The sequence below is a fragment of the Lupinus angustifolius genome, chromosome LG01 (genome assembly GCF_001865875.1).
Source record: "Lupinus angustifolius cultivar Tanjil chromosome LG01, LupAngTanjil_v1.0, whole genome shotgun sequence".
Classification (NCBI taxonomy): Eukaryota; Viridiplantae; Streptophyta; class Magnoliopsida; order Fabales; family Fabaceae; genus Lupinus; species Lupinus angustifolius.
The window spans coordinates 22,342,427-22,364,723 of NC_032009.1; the positions used below are offsets into that span (position 1 = coordinate 22,342,427).

At 32.3% G+C, this 22,297-nt stretch overlaps 3 protein-coding genes and 1 long non-coding RNA gene across 8 annotated transcripts; 3 read left to right on the forward strand and 1 right to left on the reverse strand.

The window, feature by feature from the left end:
* LOC109355869 lies at window positions 3,585–7,881 on the forward strand. Of its 3 annotated transcripts, XM_019599140.1 has the most exons (6): window positions 3,585–4,193; window positions 4,869–4,978; window positions 5,219–5,395; window positions 5,656–7,451; window positions 7,538–7,575; window positions 7,606–7,881. In XM_019599140.1, exons 1-6 carry the CDS (start codon window positions 4,015–4,017, stop codon window positions 7,685–7,687), a joined length of 2,382 nt encoding a protein of 793 aa, XP_019454685.1. In that variant the 5' UTR covers window positions 3,585–4,014; the 3' UTR covers window positions 7,688–7,881. The 3 variants fall into 3 exon arrangements, with proteins under 3 accessions (XP_019454685.1, XP_019454677.1, XP_019454694.1); XM_019599132.1 differs by having other exon boundaries at window positions 3,587–4,193; window positions 7,538–7,881; XM_019599149.1 differs by lacking the exon at window positions 4,869–4,978 and having other exon boundaries at window positions 4,035–4,193; window positions 7,538–7,881.
* LOC109355889 lies at window positions 9,717–11,897 on the forward strand. 3 transcript variants are annotated; one of them, XM_019599167.1, is made up of 3 exons: window positions 9,717–10,186; window positions 10,442–10,607; window positions 11,178–11,897. In XM_019599167.1, exons 1-2 carry the CDS (start codon window positions 9,793–9,795, stop codon window positions 10,576–10,578), a joined length of 531 nt encoding a protein of 176 aa, XP_019454712.1. In that variant the 5' UTR covers window positions 9,717–9,792; the 3' UTR covers window positions 10,579–10,607; window positions 11,178–11,897. The 3 variants fall into 3 exon arrangements, with proteins under 3 accessions (XP_019454712.1, XP_019454721.1, XP_019454703.1); XM_019599176.1 differs by having other exon boundaries at window positions 11,511–11,897; XM_019599158.1 differs by having other exon boundaries at window positions 11,554–11,897.
* On the forward strand, window positions 13,185–13,994 carry LOC109342680. The gene is made up of 2 exons (XR_002107117.1): window positions 13,185–13,511; window positions 13,856–13,994. It is a non-coding gene; the product is annotated as an uncharacterized LOC109342680 (long non-coding RNA).
* LOC109355908 (protein CHLOROPLAST IMPORT APPARATUS 2-like) lies at window positions 15,556–17,629 on the reverse strand. Its single transcript, XM_019599187.1, has 2 exons — window positions 16,522–17,629; window positions 15,556–15,806 (listed from the first exon to the last, which is right to left on the reverse strand). The coding sequence occupies exons 1-2, from the start codon at window positions 17,452–17,454 to the stop codon at window positions 15,636–15,638; spliced, it is 1,104 nt and encodes a 367-aa protein (XP_019454732.1). The 5' UTR covers window positions 17,455–17,629; the 3' UTR covers window positions 15,556–15,635.

The window sequence follows — 22,297 nt, forward strand, 5'->3', positions numbered from 1 at the left end:
AAATTTCAGGGGGAGAACACAAAACTATGCAAGTTTTTGTTCTAGCTAGAGAGAAAAATATATTTATTTTGGTGATGAAATTTGGATGACTCTACAATGCTACAAATTGATCAAGGTCCACTCAGAAGATGTTGAATATTCAATCACATTCACAAGCATATGAACTATTAATCACACATTTTACTATCTCGGTCTAGTGAGAATATTATATTGAATTAAAAAGAAAATTTTAAGAAACATAAAATAATATTTTTATATTATTTGTAATAAGATAATTGTTCAGGAATATAAGAACATATTTGTTTTAAGACAGAGAATTTTAATTCAATATTTCTACACATTTGTATTAACTGTCAAACTTATATATAAAGACAAAACTTTGAAATAAAAGATACGTGAGGTTTCACTTAATGAAGTATGGAAAGAGTATATATACACAACTTTAATGAGGTTACAAGGTGAACGACTTTACAATTCCATGCCGACCCACCTCCAGATCACAATTTGATTAGTCAATAAATAATAACTAAAAAAATTAAACCTTCATATAAATATGTTGATATTCCAGTTGATTGTGCATGCATAGGTAGTTATAAAGATTTGATTCACACATCAACCTCAACAATCAATAGCCAAGCCACTAACCAACTATCTTTAAACCTTAAAAAAGGAAACAAAAAAAGAGGCCAATGGATGTGTTATACATTACATTCAAGCATACATGATACCACTACTTTTAGTGTGTAAACAGATTAAGAGGATGATTTTAATAAATTCATAACTATATTGTTGAGAATCATGCCTTTAAATTTTAATGTCCAACAAAAAGGTAGGAAAGGGAGAAAAAGAGTTGTAAAGAAAAAAGTTTTCTTTTCTACATGCTAGTTGGTGATAGCTGTCTAGTAAGAAAAATCATTATTAGTTACTAGAATTCAAAGTACTATGATTAACAAAAATAAGTGCAATGCTGGAAACTATAATAAGGCATCAGTGTTATTAATAACACATGTTTGCCTCACCTTTATAGTTTCCACTAGCCATGTGTAATAGGACGCCCCCATAGTTGATTTGATGGGTTTGTAGAAAATAACATGCATGATCAATCCATTTATAAATGGGGACAAAAGTAGCTGTGAGTGTGACATAATCACTCACCCTAATCTCACTTTTTCTATCTGATATGTTTATCTAGTAGTTAGGTTTTGGATGAGAACGGGGATAAATGAAAATTTTGACAGTTATTTCGTAAGTGTGACTCTCAAACCTTTTTTTTTTTCATTTGTCATTTAAAAATCAACTCGTAAGCAAACTCTTAGAGTTTTTTTAGAATCATGGTTTTGGTCAATGGTGGATGAGCCATTCAATTTGAGGTGGGCTCTGAAATTTCATTATTTTAATGTGAAAAAATCACGGAGAAAGTAAGAAATCTTTATTACTATGCCTATCAAATCACAATTACCATGATTAATGAACGAGAAAAATATAAAAAAAAGATATTATAATGAGTGCATTGTATAATCCATCATTATTACCATAAAAGTGAAAAAGAAGAGAAGAAAAATATTTCAATATTTTGTGACTTGTTAAATCGTATGATGTGCTCTCATGGAAGGGAAACATGTTGAGGAAGTTATAAGGAAAATAAACTTGACTCTATGCTACATATCCCCTAAGTTTTGATTCATATAAGTTTATACGTATGGATATTTGTTTCAATAGATATTGAGTTATTCACCAGAATATGAATATGGGAATAAATATTTGTTTTAAGTTTTGAAAAAACATTCCAATTGAAGATTTATTATTGTTAGAAAAATAATTTATTCATGCTTTGCTCTTTTTTCATTCCCATTTCTAAAAGTAAACTATATATTCATTATAATAGCATCATGTAACTATAAACACGATATGCATATAAATAAAATAGTCATACCACACAAATAATAATAATAATAATAATAATAATAATAATAATAATAATAATAATAATAATAATAATAATAATAATAATAATAATAATAAATAATATTAGAAAATATGTTTTGTATAATATTATTTTTTTAAATTTGTATGCTTTTTAGAATATCAACCTAATAAACCTTAAATATTTTATATAACAATCAGTTATAATAAAATAATGAATAGTAATGTTATTCACTTAATTTTTGTTAACAAATACGACAATCAAATCTTTATATTATAAAAGAGATCAACTAGATGAATTGAACGATGTTATAATATCCTATATAAAGTTGTTCATTGATATATAAATGATTTCCCCCATGAGTTAATTTTAGGTCCAGCATTGATTTTTATAATGGGCCTCTCAGCTAATTTGTAAGATAGAGTAACACAGCCTCTTTGCATATTCTTCCTGCATTGAAGAGTTGGATTCTTATTTGACCATTGTGACTTCTTATGAGACCCAATAGACAATGGTTATATATGTAGGGCAAGATAATGAGAGTTATTTTTTAGATTCCAGATTTTAAAATTTGGATGCTATTCATTTTACATATTTTAATGTTATTTTACTTCTCAATTCATACTCCTTTTTTAAATCCCACCCTCTTTCCAAACCATACTTTTTCATCTTTCTCAATCAATCCACTTATCCTAGCAATCTAACAATGGTATTGTTCACCCTTCCATTTTTTTACACTAATTTTTTTTTAACTTTCGTGGTCTTTTGGTTATTTTGTTTTCTTTCCAATTTCATGAGGATGAACATTTTATGAGCATAACTTTTTAAGCTTATTAGATTCTAACATCTTATTAAGCTTGCAATAGAAAAGGGTTTAAGGCCTCACTCACTTATGATCCAATAAATACAACTCACCATAACTTCAGAGCTTTAGCTTTTGCCAATTGTCAAGGGTGAAAATTTAAATAAACATAACAAATTAGAAATTTGTTAAGGTCCCTCATACCCCGCTAGTATAAAAGAATTGATAAAATAAATATTTGGTTGCTTGATAGAAGAAATGAATGCTGAGTAGATTCAAGATAAGGAAATTTATTTTGTTGTTTTAGAGAATACTCTTCCATGTGCTGTTGGGCTACATTTTCACTTTGCCTATAAAGTACAGGGTGCCGTGTAAATACTCCTCCAGGTTATTATATTATTCAAAGTCATGTACCTTAAAATTGTGCGTTTCTATCTGTTCAAGGTTTTCAATTTAGATAAAATAATTGACTTTCTCTTCTTAAACATTATTTTTGGAGTGTTGCACTCCACAAGGTCAAGAATTTTAAAAGAATATTCCCTAATTTCCATTTGCTCCATTACTAAAGGTGACTTAACACATGATTCAAGTTATGAAATCAAAAAATGTATTATTTATTTTTGGCAAAGAGCTAAATCACCATCAAGCAAATTATACCTCACTATGACACTTTCTATGAAGGGTTCATAGTCAAACCATAACTCTAAAGTTTAATTACATATATCCTATTATTCTACCATATATTATCATATGCATCTACTCCATTATACGTGGAAAATAAAATTAAAGTCTAAAAAAACTCCAAAATCTCCAAAGAATCAAGTATGTTTTAAAAAAAAAAACTTTAATATAATTGTTCTCTATCTCCATCAAATAAATTTATATTCCTTCTCTATCTCCAAGTTCTATTCTATGACAGAAATAGAATCAGAACAAACGTGCAACTCACCCAACAGGTTCCTTTCTCTTCCCAAGCTGACACGTCATTTCAGCCACCCAAACACTTTTCCCCTCAATTTCATTTTCATTTCTTCCCAAATTCTCTCCCTTCTGCCTACAGTTAAATTACCCTGTCTTCTTCAACAACTCGTTGTTGTCTACCTGAAAGTTTCAATTTTTAGCTTCCCCAAATGGAAATTAAAGTAATTTATTTCATTTTTTGAGCCCCTGCTTCAGAAATTTAAAGTTGTTCTATGTTGAAAAGATTGTATTTTTGTTGATCATTGTTGCCTTTGAGCATCTGGGTCGGTGAGGAATTGCTGTATTAGTCATTCTCTCACCGGCTCTGATGGATTCTCCATTGCCGAAATCATCTTTTGTTAACTCTGACACCGTTTCTGAGAGATTGAGTGATAAATTCGAAGATCTTAGAGGTTTGCAGTGGCGTATAAATCTTGGGGTTTTGCCTAATTCTCCTTCAAGTTCCATTGATGATCTTCGTCGTGCAACCGCTGATTCTAGAAGGAGGTAAAAATCAAGTCTATTGTATGTTGTTTTAATCCAATTTGTTGTCCTTTAATAGTAATATAAGTGTTGCTACATAAACAACAATGAGTATTCCTCAAATTCAGTGCAAAGCTGAGAGTGTTTTGGTAGGTGCTTTTAGTTGTTCCCTCTATGTTTCGGACAATTCCGGGCATTTGCAGAGTCCATGAGACCACAATTGCGGTCGCGATATGGCAACAATAAAAACTGCATACCTATATTTAATTGTTTTTCCTTTTCAATTTTCAATATGCACACCTTGGAAGTTATTATTATTTACAAAAAATAAAGATATGGAACGGACATACATGAATTTTTGACAGTTTTCATTCCACAAATGCTGACATGAGTTAGGACCATATTCATTCACTTAAACTAAGTACTTTTATTGGCCTTGGAGGTAAACTGAAAGAAGATTAAGCTGTTTTTTCATTCGGCCGTAATGGTTGTTGGTATACATCACTGATTACTGATTTACAATTCACACACCAAGAATAGTGTTTCCATCATGAGAGATGAGTTTTTAGAGGAGTTACTTGATGTCTGTCATAATCGTGGACGAAAACCAACTGCTTTTTATTTAAAGCTAAGCACATTTTTTTGGGAACACCTTGATTAGTTGACACTTAACGCAAAAATTGTTTATTACCTTATCAGTTATGCCAGTTTGAGAGGGCAACTACTGATTGATCCACAAAATTCAAAGGATGGAAGTACTTCACTTTCACCCAATCTTATTATGGACAACCCACTCTCACTAAATCCAGGTAAAGTATTTTTCTTGCACTCGATTCATGCTTGTGTGTGTACGCTAGCATACATGCAAAGAATAGTAGCAATGAACACATGCTGGAGAGCTGATGCCAAAGATAAGCGACTAAATTGTTTTATATTTCATGGAAATGTTGTCCCTGAACTTTGGAATACCACCAAGTAGATTTTATAGCTTAGTCTATCCATGCCATCAACTTTATCCGTGATGATGATAACATGATTTTTATGTGCAGATAGTACATGGAGTCGCCATTTTCGCAATGCAGAGCTGGAGAGGATGGTTGATAAGGATTTAACACGTTTATACCCAGAACATGGCAGTTATTTCCAGACACCAGGATGCCAAGGCATTTTGAGACGAATTTTACTATTATGGTGTCTGAGACACCCAGAGTGTGGTTATAGACAAGGTAAGTTGCTCAGACAAGCACTATTTGCAGACAATACATTGGCTTCAGTTGAATTTTCCTTCCTCTTGAATATGTTTTTCATTTTCCGATGGTTGTGCTATTTTTCCTTCGAACACCATATAAGTAGCTATAGAGTTGTACATTTATCTTTGTTTTTAGTTTTGATTCCATTTTTCTGTATCACTTGTTTTGAGTTAGTATTTGTTATAGAAATAGCTGACTTTACATTATTAAGTTTCTTTGATTTGTTATTTTTGTAGGAATGCATGAACTACTTGCTCCACTGCTTTATGTTCTGCAAGTGGATGTTGAGCATCTTTCAGAAGTTCGGAAGCTTTATGAGGATCACTTCACCGACAGATTCGATGGCCTTTTTTGTCAAGAGAATGATCTTTCTTACAACTTCGATTTTAAAAAATCTCCAGACTTGATGGAGGATGAAATTGGCTCCCGTGGAAAGGCAATGAAAATCAAGAGTCTTGATGAGCTTGATCCTAAGATACGGACCATTGTATTGCTAAGTGATGCTTATGGGGCTGAAGGTGAACTTGGTATTGTTTTATCTGAGAAGTTCATGGAGCATGATGCTTACTGTATGTTTGATGCTTTAATGAATGGGGCTCGTGGTTCAGTTGCAATGGCTGATTTCTTCTCTTATTCTCCTGTGGCTGGGTCCCATACTGGCTTGCCTCCTGTAATTGAAGCTTCTACCGCATTGTATCATTTGTTGTCTCACGTGGATTCATCTCTTCATAGTTATCTTGTTGATCTCGGGGTTGAACCCCAGTACTTCGCTCTGCGCTGGTTGCGAGTTTTATTTGGACGGGAATTTTCACTTCACAACCTCTTGATCATCTGGGATGAAATCTTTTTATCAGATAATAGTGAAGTGGTAAAGCATGCTGAGGACAACACAGAGTCTGGTTTTAGCATCTTTCATTCATCTCGTGGAGCATTTATCTCAGCTATGGCTGTTGCAATGTTACTTAATTTAAGATCTTCGATATTCGCAACTGAAAATCCTACTACCTGTCTCCAGAGATTATTAAGCTTCCCTGAGAACACTAATATTAAGAAACTACTACGGAAGGCTAAATCCTTGCAAGCTCTTGCATTAACTTCTGATATTTCATGTTCAACACCTTCGTTTGCAGGGGGTCATAACCAAGGTAAATCAATTATTACAAGATCTCGGACCCTTCCATCTGAATCAGATTCTCCAAAAACTCCTATGAATTTGTTTCCTGATAGCTACTGGGAAGAACAGTGGAGACTTATCCACAAGGCTGAAGAACTTAAGAATGTTGAAGTAGAGAAAGAGGCTGCAACTCGGAAAACGGGACAGAATGAAAAGGTAAAGTTGAGTTTGAAAAGAGCAGAATCTCATCCATCTTTATCAAGTAAGGAACTAGGCTCTGAGGAAGATACAGAAAAACTGCCCTGTCATGAAATCGCATGCCAGCAGGATAATCTTTCTGTAACAGGTCAAGTGGAGCAACAAAGTTATGGCTCTGAAGGCTGCAATAGTTACTCTGCTGAGGATAGATGTCTAAGTGGAAACATTGGCAGTGAAGAAAACATGTCTATAACTTCTGACCCTGCTAGTCTTCCTAATGAGGCCGATGATCATGAAAACTACTCAGAGAAAAGTAGTGTCGGGTCTAACTTATTTCTTGATGAAATCAACGAAATTCTAAATATTAGCCCCCTTGATTCACCTCTTCCAATCTCTGATCGTCCTGAGTGCATATCTCAGACACCAGGGCGCAAAGATGATTCCACGGGAAATATGGTCACAAATGCTAAGGAGATAAAACTGAATAAATTTCACTGGCTTTGGAAGTTTGGGCAGAATAATGACCAAGTTATATCTGAGAAAGAAGAAGGTTCTTCTGAGGCTGCAAAACCTGCCAACAATAGTAAGAGTCATAGTAGTACAAAACCTTCTATAGCCGATGCACACTGTAGTTCAGTTGGTTGCAATGGAGATTCTGTAGACCAGGATGTGATGGGCACTTTGAGGAATATTGGTCACTCTATGCTTGAGCATATTCAGGTAAAGTTGTTTCAGATTGTTTCTCTTAAATTCTATGCTGATGCATTCAAACTTGTTATCTTAAGGAATACATTTTTCCATTACAGGTGATTGAGTCTGCTTTCCAACAAGACCAGAGCCCGGGAGCCTCACCGGATAACTTGTCTAAAAATGTTATGGTTGGCTCAGGGCAAGTTACTGCCATGACAGCATTAAAGGAGCTTCGCAAAATTAGCAATCTTTTATCTGAGATGTGAGACACATCTTACATTGGCGTGTATATATATATTTTGTAAATTGCAATTCTTTAGTTCTAATGAAAATTTGTTTCTTTTGCTTCTTTTCTAGCTCCATAGCTCACGAATCCTGAAAGTATTGCAGATGTTGAGAGATATGAATGTGTAAATTCAAGAATATAAGTGACATAAATAAAATATGATAATTCATATTATTATCCTCAACTTTTGCTTGGTTGCATACCTTGGTTTGCATTTTAGAAGACCTTTGCAAAAGCAATTCCAAACTGTGTTGAGTTCAAAGCTTAGATGGGTCAATTTTCTATTTCTACTTTAACCTTCCAACATACCACCCATTTCTATGGTTGAAATTTAAATTTATAAAATTATTATTTCTAATGTAATAACTGCTAGGTTATATTTTGCAAATAAAAAACTGATACCTGGTATAATTTGCAAATTCAAGATATAAATTTATGCATAAAAAAGTTATGCATTAAAACTTAAGTACATAAACACTTAAACTACACATCTTTTGCAAATAGGCATCTTATTTTTTTTTGGTCTCAGTTAGTCCTTATAATATTAGTGAAATCAATCCTTCCGTTAAGTCTCAGATATGCTACTAACAAAGTAGCAATGAGTAAAATATACAACATCCATTCACTTATTTTCTTTTTAATTTTTTTTATCACTGGTTAACTATTATATGCTGTCTACTTGTCTAGCACACAAAAAAGTATCTGTCATGTTCTTCATGGATAAAGAGCAAGATTAAGGGAACTTTTAGCAGTATGAACAAGTTCATTAGCATAAAGGCAAATGACTTGTTATTCCAAACAAATGCAACAATAGTGCTTATGAAGTTGCACCAGTATCTAAATGTGATAGAAGCATGCAACTTTTTTACTTGTGTTGCTTGTATGATCAAAATAAGACGCAAAAATAGTGTCTATAAAGTTGCATCAGTCTCTAAAGAAGAGGTAAGCAAGTACAAATTAAGTGATAATGGAGAATCAGTGCATATGTTAGGAGAATGAATTACAATAAAAAACAAACTATTAACAAGATAATTTTTAAAATACCCAATACTTCTCATGTTTTTCACCCCTCGTTATGTATGACACTATGACTAACTATTAATTGATTACAAGTAGGAAAATTTGGATGGTTATTGGTGTCATTCAATCTAAATCCAAGATAGAAAACAAGACTAATTTAAATAATTTCGAGTTCATGTTTTTAAAGGTAATTACATATCACAATCACAATCTTGTTACATATGGTGTCATCATCGATTCATTGTTTATGAGGAAAAACCCAGAAAAAATAGTAAAATTTTGAAACGTTAAAATAAATAAGGGAACATGTTAATATTTTGTCCAATAAATCAAACAATCAGCAATACAATAATTTAATGCATCTTTCATGAATAACTCAATCAAACAATTCAATATAAAATTTCAAAATATTTTCACATAGAATGTTCCTTTATGTGTCATTCTAATTTTTTATACAAGAAACCAATACCTTTTAAACAAAATTATTATTGTTTTTCGTGTTTTGATCTTATCAAATCCTTTCCCTACTTTACACAACAATCATTTCCCCCCTCTATCTAGAATACTTAAGATTAAGATATAACAATTAAAATTTGCTAATTAATATTACATTTTTAAAAGGTAACTAATTTCTATTTTTGAAAACAACAATTATTGAGACAATTATGTATTATGTATTAATTTCTCACCAAAACATAAGAAGATACTTGTTAACACAAAAAATAAAAAATAAGATAAAGAAATTTCACTCCTAAAAAATGAGATAATATTTATAGAGAATAATATATTTCTTCATATTCGGAGATAATTTATCTAATTTATCTAAAGTCCCTTAGCCAGTAAAAATATGACATGTGTGCTATTTTGTTTATTTTTAAAATCATTTTTATAAAAAATGATGAACATGACACATGTGATAATTTCATCACAGGAGGAAGATAACTTATCTCATGTATATAATTGTGATTATAGATTGGATAATTTTTCATTACAATTTTGTAACATCTCTAAACGTGATAAAAGGAGTTGTTCTCTAAAGCAGTATTTGTTGTCCAATCCTCTGAGATGATGGTTATGTTAATCTCGAACACCCTTCTCCTCCGTAACGCATCCCGTAGCCTTAGCAACATCAACAACCCATTTTCTACAATCCTAACCTCATCTCATCATCGTCACCAATCATCACAAGCATCAAAATCAACACCCCAATTACCTGTTATCGAAAATGAAGAGAACGATTTGTATTTGAAGTTGTTAGAAGATAACATTCAACGATTCATTGTTAATAAAGCTACCCCTGATTGGCTTCCCTTTATTCCTGGTTCCTCCTTCTGGGTCCCACCTACTCCTTCTCCTTCAACTTTCTTTCATAATATCACCGCCCAACGCCGCCGCCACCACAACCCTCTCTCCCTCTCCCTTCGTGCTTCCCCTCAGTCTCTGAATTTATTCATCCCAGGTCATTATCCCCTTTATTTATTTCATTTTATGTTAAAGATATCATTTTTATGGAATTTTATTTTATGGGTTATCGATCATTTTTAGGGTTTACCCCAAAACTGGGTATTTTAATACATACGGTTGTTCAGGTATGGTTTTGGGCCTATCAGTTAGAAATAGGGGTAGGTAGTAGTTAAAGTTGGTCTTTTTATTGCAGTTATGAAGATAGAGAATTGAATAAATGTTGATATATTTGTTTGTGTTGGGAACTCAGAGAATGAATCTGGTGTTGGTGGGGATAGTGCTGTGGAGGTAAATGATACCCCAGAAGGGACGGAGGTGGTGACTGTTAAAGTCAAGGTTCAGAGTATTCCAGAAAATATTTCTGTTACAGAAGATGAGGAAGGGTGATGCAGAATTTACCCCAGCCAGTTCCTGTGGTGAGGGAATCTCTTTAGCTATTCTCTATTTTCATTTAAGAATCGTTTTTTTGTATAATTGTAGTTTGCTGCATAATCTTTCTATCATCTATGCAATATTTTAAGTTAAATAACACAAGGGGTTTTTTGATTTTTACATGTTGTTTGGTTGTGCTATTGCTTGGAATTTTGATATACAAAAAAGTAGAGCTGAGGTTCAGCTGTTAGGAGGGCAAAAAAGTTTATATCAAAATCATTTATGGAAAGCCTTTTTTAAGCCTAAACGAATGGCCCGTAACTGGTTTCTCTCTAGTACCGGAGGGTCCAGTTCCGGAGGAGATTGTGACATTTAGCCTCTGTAAAAAGGTAAGCTATGGAGCTAAAAACAATTGTCTAGTTTCTTGTCATTGAGAATTTTGGTTCTAAATTTTGCTATAGATTATATCTTCCCTCTTATTTTGCTTGGCCAATTGGTATTTGTGTGCCTTTACTTTCAATGACGCATGTCACCCTTCTTGCCTTTCAATGTAATTTTGCTGGTCAAATGGATGATATGTTTGGCTGGGATCTGCATATGCGTCTTAGGAGTAGCAATCTGATGTACCAATTATCATAGCACTACTGTATCCAATCCATTAACTTTCAAAATGTTAGTCACATGTATGTGTTGTCAAGTGTCAACTTTTGCATATGTCCATGCCGCAAACTTGATGTCCCATAGCTCCACAAATTTTTAATAGTCACACTATGTTTATGCAAAGAGGCCTACACAATCATGTGTGAATGTGACCAACCTCAGCGGATGTGCTTATTTATATGTGTTACCAGATGTTAGTGGTAGTTTTTGAAGTTTTGGTCTCTACTAACCTCAGAATGAAAAGGGAAGCGAAGTTTTGTTGGAAATCATATGGTTTTGTTGTGCAGAATCTCACATGATATCGTTTGAGCATTGTCTTGGATAATTCAGGGTTGCAACCTATTGTTATCGAGAAGGTCAAAAAGGGAGATGAGGGAATAAAGTAATTGAAGATGGAGCTTGTGCATAGAAGGACAATGCATGCAAATGGAAATTCCTACAGGTGCAGCAGTGGTAGTTGTGGGATTAACCCTTTTCATTCTACTTGGTCTCTAGTTATTTTGTACATAGTTGGTTGCTGACCAAGTTGTTTAAATAATAAATATACGTTTGAATATATTCATTGTTGTCATGCTGAACCTTGTAGGATGATGTATCTGTTTGTGCAATTACTGAAACAAAAGGTTCTTTTGAGTATTCCTCTGAATGACCAAGCTCGTACTCAATTTAATGTATATATTCATCTTGATTGTTTGTGGATATATTTAGATAATATAAAATGTGCTAGAACCTTGGCAAACACAAAAAAAGAGTCAGTAGAATTCACTGATGTCTGTCAAATCCTCAAATACTATTAGGAGACCAGTGCATTCGCACGAGTAGTAATGTGTATTGCATGAATTTAATTAAAGAGTGACAATATAACTTATTAATGAAAATGTTACCGAGGAATTAAGGAAATAGATTTGTATGATTGTTACTGTGTAAAGCTGGAATGCCTATAAAATTTCACTGCTTTTTTTACAACCTAGTATCCAACTTCCTCATAATACCAAACCATACATTGTCTCATGAAGAGTAAAAGCCTAGAGTTGTTCATATGATTGTCTAAAATTCTGAAAATAATTTTTTTGTTACAACAATTTTGTATATCAAATTTTGACTTGGATAAATAAATAACAAGAACAAGAAATTATGAGACTCTATCTCTTTTAAGTTATTAAGAAAGTTGTTAGAAAACAAGATTCTGTAAATGTACTATAAAGTATAAACAAGATTTGGCAAAATGTACCATAAACAAGTTTAACTAACACAAATACTATATAATTAACATATGAAACACAATGTAATATAAAGTTATAAACTACTTTAACATATCATAAATATACATCTAGAAGGTGGTTTGATTTACCACTAACACATAAATAAAGGAAGGCGGTTTGATTTACCATTTTTTATTTAAAAAACGTGTTTGTACTTTGTAGTGAATTAAACTATATAGTATAAAAAGTTCTTGTTTGTTTAAAACACTCGTAGAATGTCTAAGAAGATTTACTAATGCATTTGTTTATTTATTCACATTACAATGTGTTCATAGTAAATAAAAAATATCTTAAAAGTAGTCTGCTACAATTAAATTTAATTTTCATACTTTTGGTACGTGTTAAGAATGGTGATGTAATCTCTTAATTCTCTCACAAAATTTATCATACACATGTCACACCAACTATTCACTAATTATACGAGGCTGGTTGGGAAACAAAGTTTTATCTTGCAAAAATTAAATTAAAATTGAGGAACATTAATGTTCTTATGACATTATCTAAGAATTTTAATAAAATAATTTTTTATTACAAGATAACACGTTTAATATATATAGAAGAGTTGAATATCCAAGATTTACTTATTCAATTTGTATTCATTTAGCATTAATATAATCCTTTCCAAATGGATTAAAAGTCCAAATTAAGTTGGAAGCTTAAAATAGCACAATTTCAATTAAAAAACAAAGATGAGCTTATTTAGGCGAGAAAAATGATTGGGGTGTAATATGAAAGACAGAGTTGTTAATATCATTATTGTTGTTGTTGTGAGATCTGTGTATGAAAATGGTGATTAGAATAGTGAAGAATTTGATCAATAGAGGTTTGGACAGTTACAACGTTAAGTTCATTCAATCAAACTCAGGAGAACCTATTTACCATGTCTGTTTCGGGGGAATGGCATTTTCGTACCTTGTCGCCCTTCCTCATGAACTACGTCACATCGAGCACGAAAAGCATGCCAAGGAACATCAAAACAACACTCCACCCTCTAATTTGCCACCCACTAATTCATAATTATTCCAGGTCACCTCATCAACCATTTTATTTGGAATCTAAACTTTGAGTTTTTGGTTCTCTGACTTAGTTTAAATAACTATTTTAATATGATAGACGATTTGCATTTTCATCCACCTTTAAAAGGAAAAATCAGCTTTATTGTGCATATAAGCATGAAATATTCCTGATTCCTGATCATGATCCAGTATATTCTATATCAGTTATGAAATAGTTCCAACTGGGCTACTGTTAATAAGCCAAACTTGTTCTATACTCTCATTCTCTCTAGGTTCTTACTTGTTCTATATCATGATCCTTTATATTTGAAGGCTACTAAATGTGCATAATATTTTTTTTCTTCTTGTTTGCAGGATCATGGATGTGGAATTGGAAATGGTTGCTTGCTTAATTTTTCTTTTGTTTTAAAATCTCAGGAGTCGGGGCAGAAAGACACTGTCATTTATAATGTATGGCAGTGTTTATATAATGAAATAAGCTCTGATTGATACATTACTTGCACTTAAATGTTAACATGATAGAATAAAATATAGTTTCATCCAACATTTTATGATTACTAAGCAATTTAAAATCCCGGTGGATGATATGGCAAAGAAGAAAATGGAAGCAAACCTGATCAGAACTTGATAATTTCCAAGTTCGAACTGACACCACAGTTCTTTTTGTTTACTCTAGCTTAGTAGGTGTTCCACTTCCACCCATGCTCAACATTTTTAAAAACAAAAAGTGATAAAAAATAGCACTTTGATTAACTTGATATATAGAATGAGACATAGTTCGAGACATATGATCTCTATTTCACTTCCACATCATTGTTGCTAAGTTGCTTTACTCAAACAAGTAGATATATAATCTGGTCATAGACATTATACTTATTTGCACGTTCAAATTTTAAGATACGCAAGTCAGCAACCAATAGTATTACACATCCATTTTTTGGGGTACTACACATCCATGAAACATGCATGAAATTATAATGGAGAACATTTATGCGAGTCTGTTGGAGAATTTTTTTTTTATACTAATAAGAGTATCTCTCACCCTTTTAGTAATGAACTAATCTCTTTCGAGGTTTATAGTTGTTCATCCCAACAAGTGTCGTTTCCATGAATCAAAACTCTTAACCTTTTGGCCATCTTAAAATCTAGCGTGATCTTATACTACTATACTAACACTTTGTTGGTGGAGTATATCCTTTAATTTGCATAAGGAAAACAAAATTACATCCCTTTCTCTTTTATGTGTGAAGTAATTTATTTCTTTATTTTTTTTCCTTTATCTTTCATTTTCATTTTCATTTTTCTTCTTAACTCAATCATTTATGCATAATAAAATGTATATTTTTTAATCAGGTGGTCCCGATTCAGGACTCATAATCAGCATATAACTACGGCAAGAACTTCAAGTATACTAGTACTATTATGATATGAATTCAAATGAATATTTTAATTTGATTTCGGCTCTATACATATGATTTTGGGCCCAACCCAAAAAAAATATAGAATTGACGAATTAGAAAAATGTAGCATAATATGCAGGTAAGTTTCTAAACATAGTGATTTTGATTTGATTATAGACAATCACACAATTTAATTATTGCATGATGGAATATGAATTAGGGATTACAATGAAAATCGAACATATAAATATCCACATGAATCAACCAGAATTTAATAGGAAAACCTCCCCGGTTAGTTTTAGATTTGGATTTTATTTTGAATTAATTTTCTAGTTTAAATTTGATACAACTGATACCCAACAACAATCTATACACAAACGCCTGTGCAATGACACTATTAGTCTCTTCTTACTCTATTTTCAAATTGGTACTTTGTCCCACATCATTAAATTAGAATTATACCTATTAAAAAAATACAAAACTAGAAACCAAAAAATCTATTGAAAGAACTTATGTTTTTTCATACAGGAATCAAGACAATACAACATTATTGTTTTATTCAAAGAGTAATATAATGATTAAAGAATCTGAAGAGAATATCTTGATAGGGATCAAAAGTCCAAACAAATTGAATAAGATGGATTCACAACCACTATAAACAGGGTCCACTCTTCATAACAAAAATAAATGATCTTATTAATTTATTATCATATCATAAAGCAGATTTTCCTGAGTCAACTGGGTGGTACCTTCAATCTGGGCCGTTGATCAGCATTGACTTTTCTAACCTGACACCTGATCTTGTTGGACAAGAGGCGCATATGGCGCTTTTCTTTGTAGCGCAGCACACTAGCTTCTCTCACACTTCCATTGTCCCATAACAAATCAATTTGAGACAACCGCGCCTGTTCCCCACAATGGTAAAAAAAATAAAATGTTAACTATTATTCACTGCTTCTGCACCATACTCAATAATCTATACATTGAATATTGTTAAACCGTGACACAAAATATCACGCAGTAGAACAAGGTAAAATAAATATACCCAAAACAAAAAAATTCATATGATAAAGTGTAAGACAAAATATAAGGAATATAAAGTCATAATAAACAAATAACTATTAAGTTTTGGTTCCTTATTAATAATTGGTTCCGTATTGTAGTCGAAAGTTTTTAAAAATTTGAAAATCAAAAGTAAATTAAAGATGAATGGGGCAAGTCATGTATGAAATACTTTAACTATTTTCAGTGTCAAAAGTGGTGATGTTCCCAAGCTCCACGTGAATAAAATGTCACCAAAGAGAGTGAAGTCCAAACTTTAAACATTTGAGCATTTCTTACTATTTAAACACATTCAAGTGTTTAATACACCTTACAAAAATAATGTATGACATGTCATAAACTTAAGCTTGAGATGGAAGACAAAAAAGCCAAAGAAAGGTTGTAAACTTTTATATGAAAAACATTAAATACTACAAGTAAACAATTACTACAAAAGTTGTTTAGCAAAAACAAATTGCAAATAAAAGTTTAAACAAAATTATTGTAAAATTTGCATTGAAAGGAGTTAACGTAATACTAATAGTAGTAATTATGAATATTGTGAATCCAGAAACATACGGTGACGTCATTTACCGATGCACCGGAAACGGGGCTATCATCGGCGAACGGTGAACCCTTGTCAGACCAAGCATTCTTCACCTCGTTGTAATTCAATTTCAACATCAAACCCGTATCCGATTTCACCACAGGATTTTCCTTCACTGCCACCGGTTCCGGGTTCTTTACCTCCACCTTCTTCCTTTTCTTTTTCTTCTCCGCCACCGCAGGCGGCGGCGACTTGTAGACAATCTTTGGCGAAATTTTAACTATATCAACCGCCGGTAAATTCCACCAGTTGCCACCATCATCAACGTCGCGGAGAGCCCTTTTTAACCCTAACCTGCAATCCAGTTTCCCGCCAGAATCAATCGCCGGAATCATCTGACAGGAAACGGCGCCGTCAGTGTCCTTCTCCGTCAAACTCCCCATAATACTATCAATGCCTTCTCCAATTTCCTCATCCAGAATCGATTCCGCATCGTAAACTTCACCATAATCATCCTCCAGTTCAACCGAATTGTTCATCGCCGAAGCCGAATTTATCTCCCCCGGGCTCTGACACAGTTTCTCTTGCAACATCACCACTTTAGGCTTCATTGAGAAACTAGCCTTACATTGATCAAGTAAAAATGATGAAGACGAGTCTAAAACCCTAAAAGGTAATAGAACTTCCGATGAAAGATCTTCGTTGAAAAATATACTTGATGGTTGCGTTTTAAGGGTTTTGGAAGAGAAAAGGTTTGGGTATGCGGTTGAAAGAAGTGCTGCGGCTTCATTGTAGTTTTGGTTTGGTCTCTTTCTTCGTGTTCTGGGTTTTGTAGTTGAGATTGTTATAGCTGAATTGCTTGATTCTGAGATAGTTGAGGATGGTGAAGAAGAACACACTGAGAATGAACATGGTTTGAGAAATTCCAAATCTAACCCATATGTTTTTCCTCCTCCTCCACACATTTCTGATAAATATTTATGTGTTCTACAAGCTCAACAGGTTTTGGAATTAAACCCAGTTTGGGAAAAACTTAAGACATGTTTCATTTTTCCTTAACCGTTAGAGGAAAAGGTACTAAAACCCTAAGCCCAAAAACGTACAAGCAATAAAAAACTTGTTTTTGCCTTATTTAAAAAAAAAGTAATTGAAGGCCAAGAGGTTTAGGAATATATTATAAGGATAAAAATGATATATATTAAATGCTCTTACAATCACATAAGAACAATATTCTCACGGAATAGAGATGTTAGGGGCGTAGACAGGGTCTGGTCATGGAATAAAGATTATATATCCTAAAGTCTATCACAATTTTATGTGGCCGTTAAGGTGAAGAGAGTAAAGAGATAAAAGGAAAAAATGTGTTGAAGTGTGTGTAGATATAGGCAAGGGGCAATTGGCATCATGGAATGGATGAAGTCATAGTTGGGAGTAGAGAAGGTAGAGTGAACAACAATGAGATGAGAAGGAAGGAAGAGACAATGATGCTTCTCAGTTTTCTCTGCTCTTCATAAGGTGGGACCACTCCCATTAAGCTATTACTATACTTATTTTCTTGAAAAATTATATGGATAGTCACGCGTTTGGTATATGTTTTAAAATATTTACGAAAGTATTCTATTTTTTAAAGAACTCATGGATGATATTTACGACTTTGGGGAAGTCGTGGATCAGGAATGCGACTTTTCTGACACATTCTCTCTCCTCCATGGAAATAATGTTTACCATCTATGACTTTCACTTTTTTTTTAGAAATTGTGTACCTAAATACAACTTCCATTGTATATAAATAACAAAAATATGCTTTAGCCTAGTGGGTTTCAGATTACATGATAACCTAGAATTCCATGGGTACATTGCATTATATTCACTACCGAATTTTATAATTCAGTAAAAATAAGCAATGGGTAAATGTTGAACCATGGATCTAAGTTACCAAGAATCACTAGACTACACATTATTTTTATTACTAATATACAATGGAAATCGTGTTTAGGGTACACGACTTCTAAAAAAAAGGAGAAGTCATGGATGGGAAACACGACTTCCATATAGGAGAGAGAATGTGTCAGAGAAGTCACATTCCTCGTCCACGACTTCCCAAAAACTATAATACTTCTGTAAATATTTTGAAATATATACTAAATGTATAATAGTGTAGTTTGACTACAACTTTTCCTCTTTTCTTTCTAGGTACTCTCTTTCATTTTACCTATCCAATTATTTTACCTTTTCTCCATAGTTTCTATCTCATTATAAACTCTATGTATTGCACAAGCATATAAATTTGGAGGAAGGAAAATATGGGGACGAATTCTGCATAAATAAAATCAGAGGACAATGTTTTCCACGTAGGCAATGTAATTAGCGTTTTTTATGGGAAAATGAAAGGACCATTTTCAAGCTGGCATATAAGTTGCATGACGAAAAATCACAAAAAAATATAAGACTAAAGTCATGCAATTGAGAAAGAAAAACACCTAAACTGTATTTTAGCATTTATTTAAAGTTTTCTTTAAGTTTGAGGATTCATTTTAGATTGTAAACCTGGTGAGCTTGCGATGTAAAGAATGAGCACCAAAGAAAGATCCCATTAATTGCAAAAACATATAGAAATTGAAAACTGAGCTTCAATTTGAAAAACTTCAAATATGGAGAGATAAACAACTAAATAAGCTCTCTAAACAATAGTTTCATTATTCCTAGGGAAAAAAAGTTAAGATAATTATAATATTCTTTACATAATGATAAAGGTTAGCTATCAAAAATTCAAAATAGTAAAGATCAATGATTATGCAAGAAATGAGATGAAGTGGGAAAAAAGACATAAAATACTTTGATTAATTATGAAGCGGGCATATTTAGTGTATTAACTTCTAAAACGGGTCAAATTGAAATATAAAAATTACAACAATTCATTTACATAAATGTCCTTTAGGTATTTAAGGGTATTCCATATGATTTACCGGGGTATTATATGTGAAATTACTTATGAAAATGATACTTTTCTTGAATATTCAAAATTTACCAGTTCACTCATTGAGTTATGTAAAGTTTTGGACCATTCCATGTGTGAAAACTTTTATAGACATAAAACTACGTACATGGTAAGATAAATAGCCTTCCTTTATTCTCAAAATTGCTACGGCACAAAATACAAGTGTTGTACAAAGATGGAGCTTAATTCTTAATAGTTGTAGCTGGCTAGCTTCATCTCTAGTAAATTTCTCCCTCAATATTGCAATTATCACTCCTAATAAATTAAATATTATTCTCAAGTATAAACTTTATACCAAACTATCTCCTTGCACAATAAAATGTAAATGATTTTTAAATTGTCACATGATGTGAACCATGTTGATTTTTTTGGGTATTACAAAGGGTATCTAATCACCCTTTTAGGTAAGAAACTAATCATTTTCAGGGTTCGTTGATGTCTCTCATAATAAGTATTGCTCCCAGCAGAAATCGAACCATCAACTTTAGGGATCCAGTGGAACCTTATATCACTAGACCAACGCCTTGTAATTGAACCATCTTGATTGAGATACTTATTTAAAGAGTGAATTACACTGACACCCCTGAGTTATAGCGAAATTACACAAACCACCCCTCACATTTTTAAACCTACACAAACCACCATAATTTTTATACTTTCATTACACTAATCACCCTTCCATGAAAAATAAGTGTAATATTTTAAACAAAAAATGTGATAAATACAATTTAGTTAAACAAAACATGATATATTGTGGAAACAATTTCAAATAATATATGAGCCAATACCTCTTTATTATTTTTGGTTTATTATGATATAGTATAAGAGTGATTTAAATAATATCTCTTTAGATTTGTTGATGCATTTTGTAACAAAAAATAATAAAGATTCATTGATTTGTACATTATTTGAATTTGTCTTCACAATATACCTTATTTTGTTTAACTTAATTGCATTTATTATATTTTTGTTAAAAAAATTACACTTATTTCACAGGCAGAGATGATCAATATGATTTCAGAGGATGTCAATATAATGCACTGTTATTTAAATTTCTATAAATTGTAATTGAAATAATAAAAAAAGAAGATGAACAGTGGTATATTTGTTCCCTTTGAGGTGCACAAGGGCAGTTAATTTGTAACTGAATAATCAAAGGGGTTACCAAGTATGGATGTACTTACATGCATGATTATTCCATACCTCCTAGGAAGCTATTTTGCAATTTATGGAAAGGAGGGTCCTTATATGATTATTAGGCATAATCTGACTGAATGATTTAGAGCAACCACAGTGGTTGTTCTTAAGATTGTTATTAACGGAATAAGAATATTTTTACTTTGTTTTTGACTGTGTTCTTCTTATTTTCTGACTTTTGTTCTTAAATAAGAACAACTTTTGGTTGTTCTTAACCAAAAGCAAGTGAGGAGAAAGGTAGATGTTGTGGGAAAAAGGTAGATGTTGTGAGACCCAAACAATAATAAGAATGATGTTTGTTATTATAAGAAAAATGTGAATGTTGTTCTTATTTTATGGGGAGTTGTAATAAATTATAAAATAATATGTGAGATCAAAATAAGAATGATAAAGTTGTTTGCCATTGGAGATGCCGTTAGATTTCATGGCTTATGTGGCACACTTTTTAATGGGAAGTGGTTCCTCATTTTTTCATGAGTATCAAGTAAGGGTGAGCAGGACCCGGCCCTACCCGCTCACCTGACACGACCCGATCATGATTGAGCTAAATAGGGTCGGGTCTGATCGGCTCTAGGTTCGGGTTCAAAAAATAGACTCAGACAATATTTAGGGTTGGATAGGGACTAAGCATGACCCGACACGTCCTGTCCCAGGGTCACTCGCTCATCATGTTAGGGCTGAGTATACATTATATTTAATCGGGTTTAGGATCGGGTCGGGTTTAAAGGCTGACACAATTGCTATTTGGGGTCAGGTTAGCTTCAGGTATATAGTCGGGTCCGAGTTCAAAAAATGATTCAACCAATATTTAGGGGCGGGTAAGGACAAACCTTAACCCGTCCTACCCCGGCCCATGCTCACCCCTAGTATCAAGAAAGAGGTTATGGGATTTTGGATGTGTATTAAAGATCAATGATTCCAGGCACTTAGACTATACTAAATTGCTCTTTTATGTTCAATGCTTTTGTTGAACAATTCAAATTCTTCTACTTCTTAAATAACTCTCCCCAAGTTCCCAAGTATATGCATAGATGATTTGTGAAATATCTTGAATTTATGAGCATTAGAATGTTTAAAATATACACATAATTTAAGAAATAATTAAATAGTGTAAACTTTGATATAATTTGATAAGTGTACACATAATTTAAGAAATAATTAAATGGTGTAAATTTTGATATAATTTGATAAGAATACACATAATTTAAGAAACAATTAAATGGTGTAAATTTTGATATAATTTGATTAAATAAATTTATTTAATCCAAATTAAAAACTAGAAACGAAGGAGAGGGTTATGAAAAAAGGAAAATAAATAAATAAAGTTTTATTTGAGAAATAAAGTAAAAATATGTTTTAGTTTTTAAGTCATAAAAAATTAGTAAAACATGAGGGGGAAATAAAAAAATATGAAAAAGATAAATTATTTGTTTGACAAAAACTTTGAGGCAAGGTGAAAATTATTTGTATCATATGATATAAGTGTGTCACTTATTTTGGTTATTAAAAATTATTAAGTTATTTTTTATTTATTTAAAATTGCATTTTTTTAATAATTAAAATGAATGATACAGAGTGATGCCGATCCTAAGACTTGAAAAATGAATCCGTTA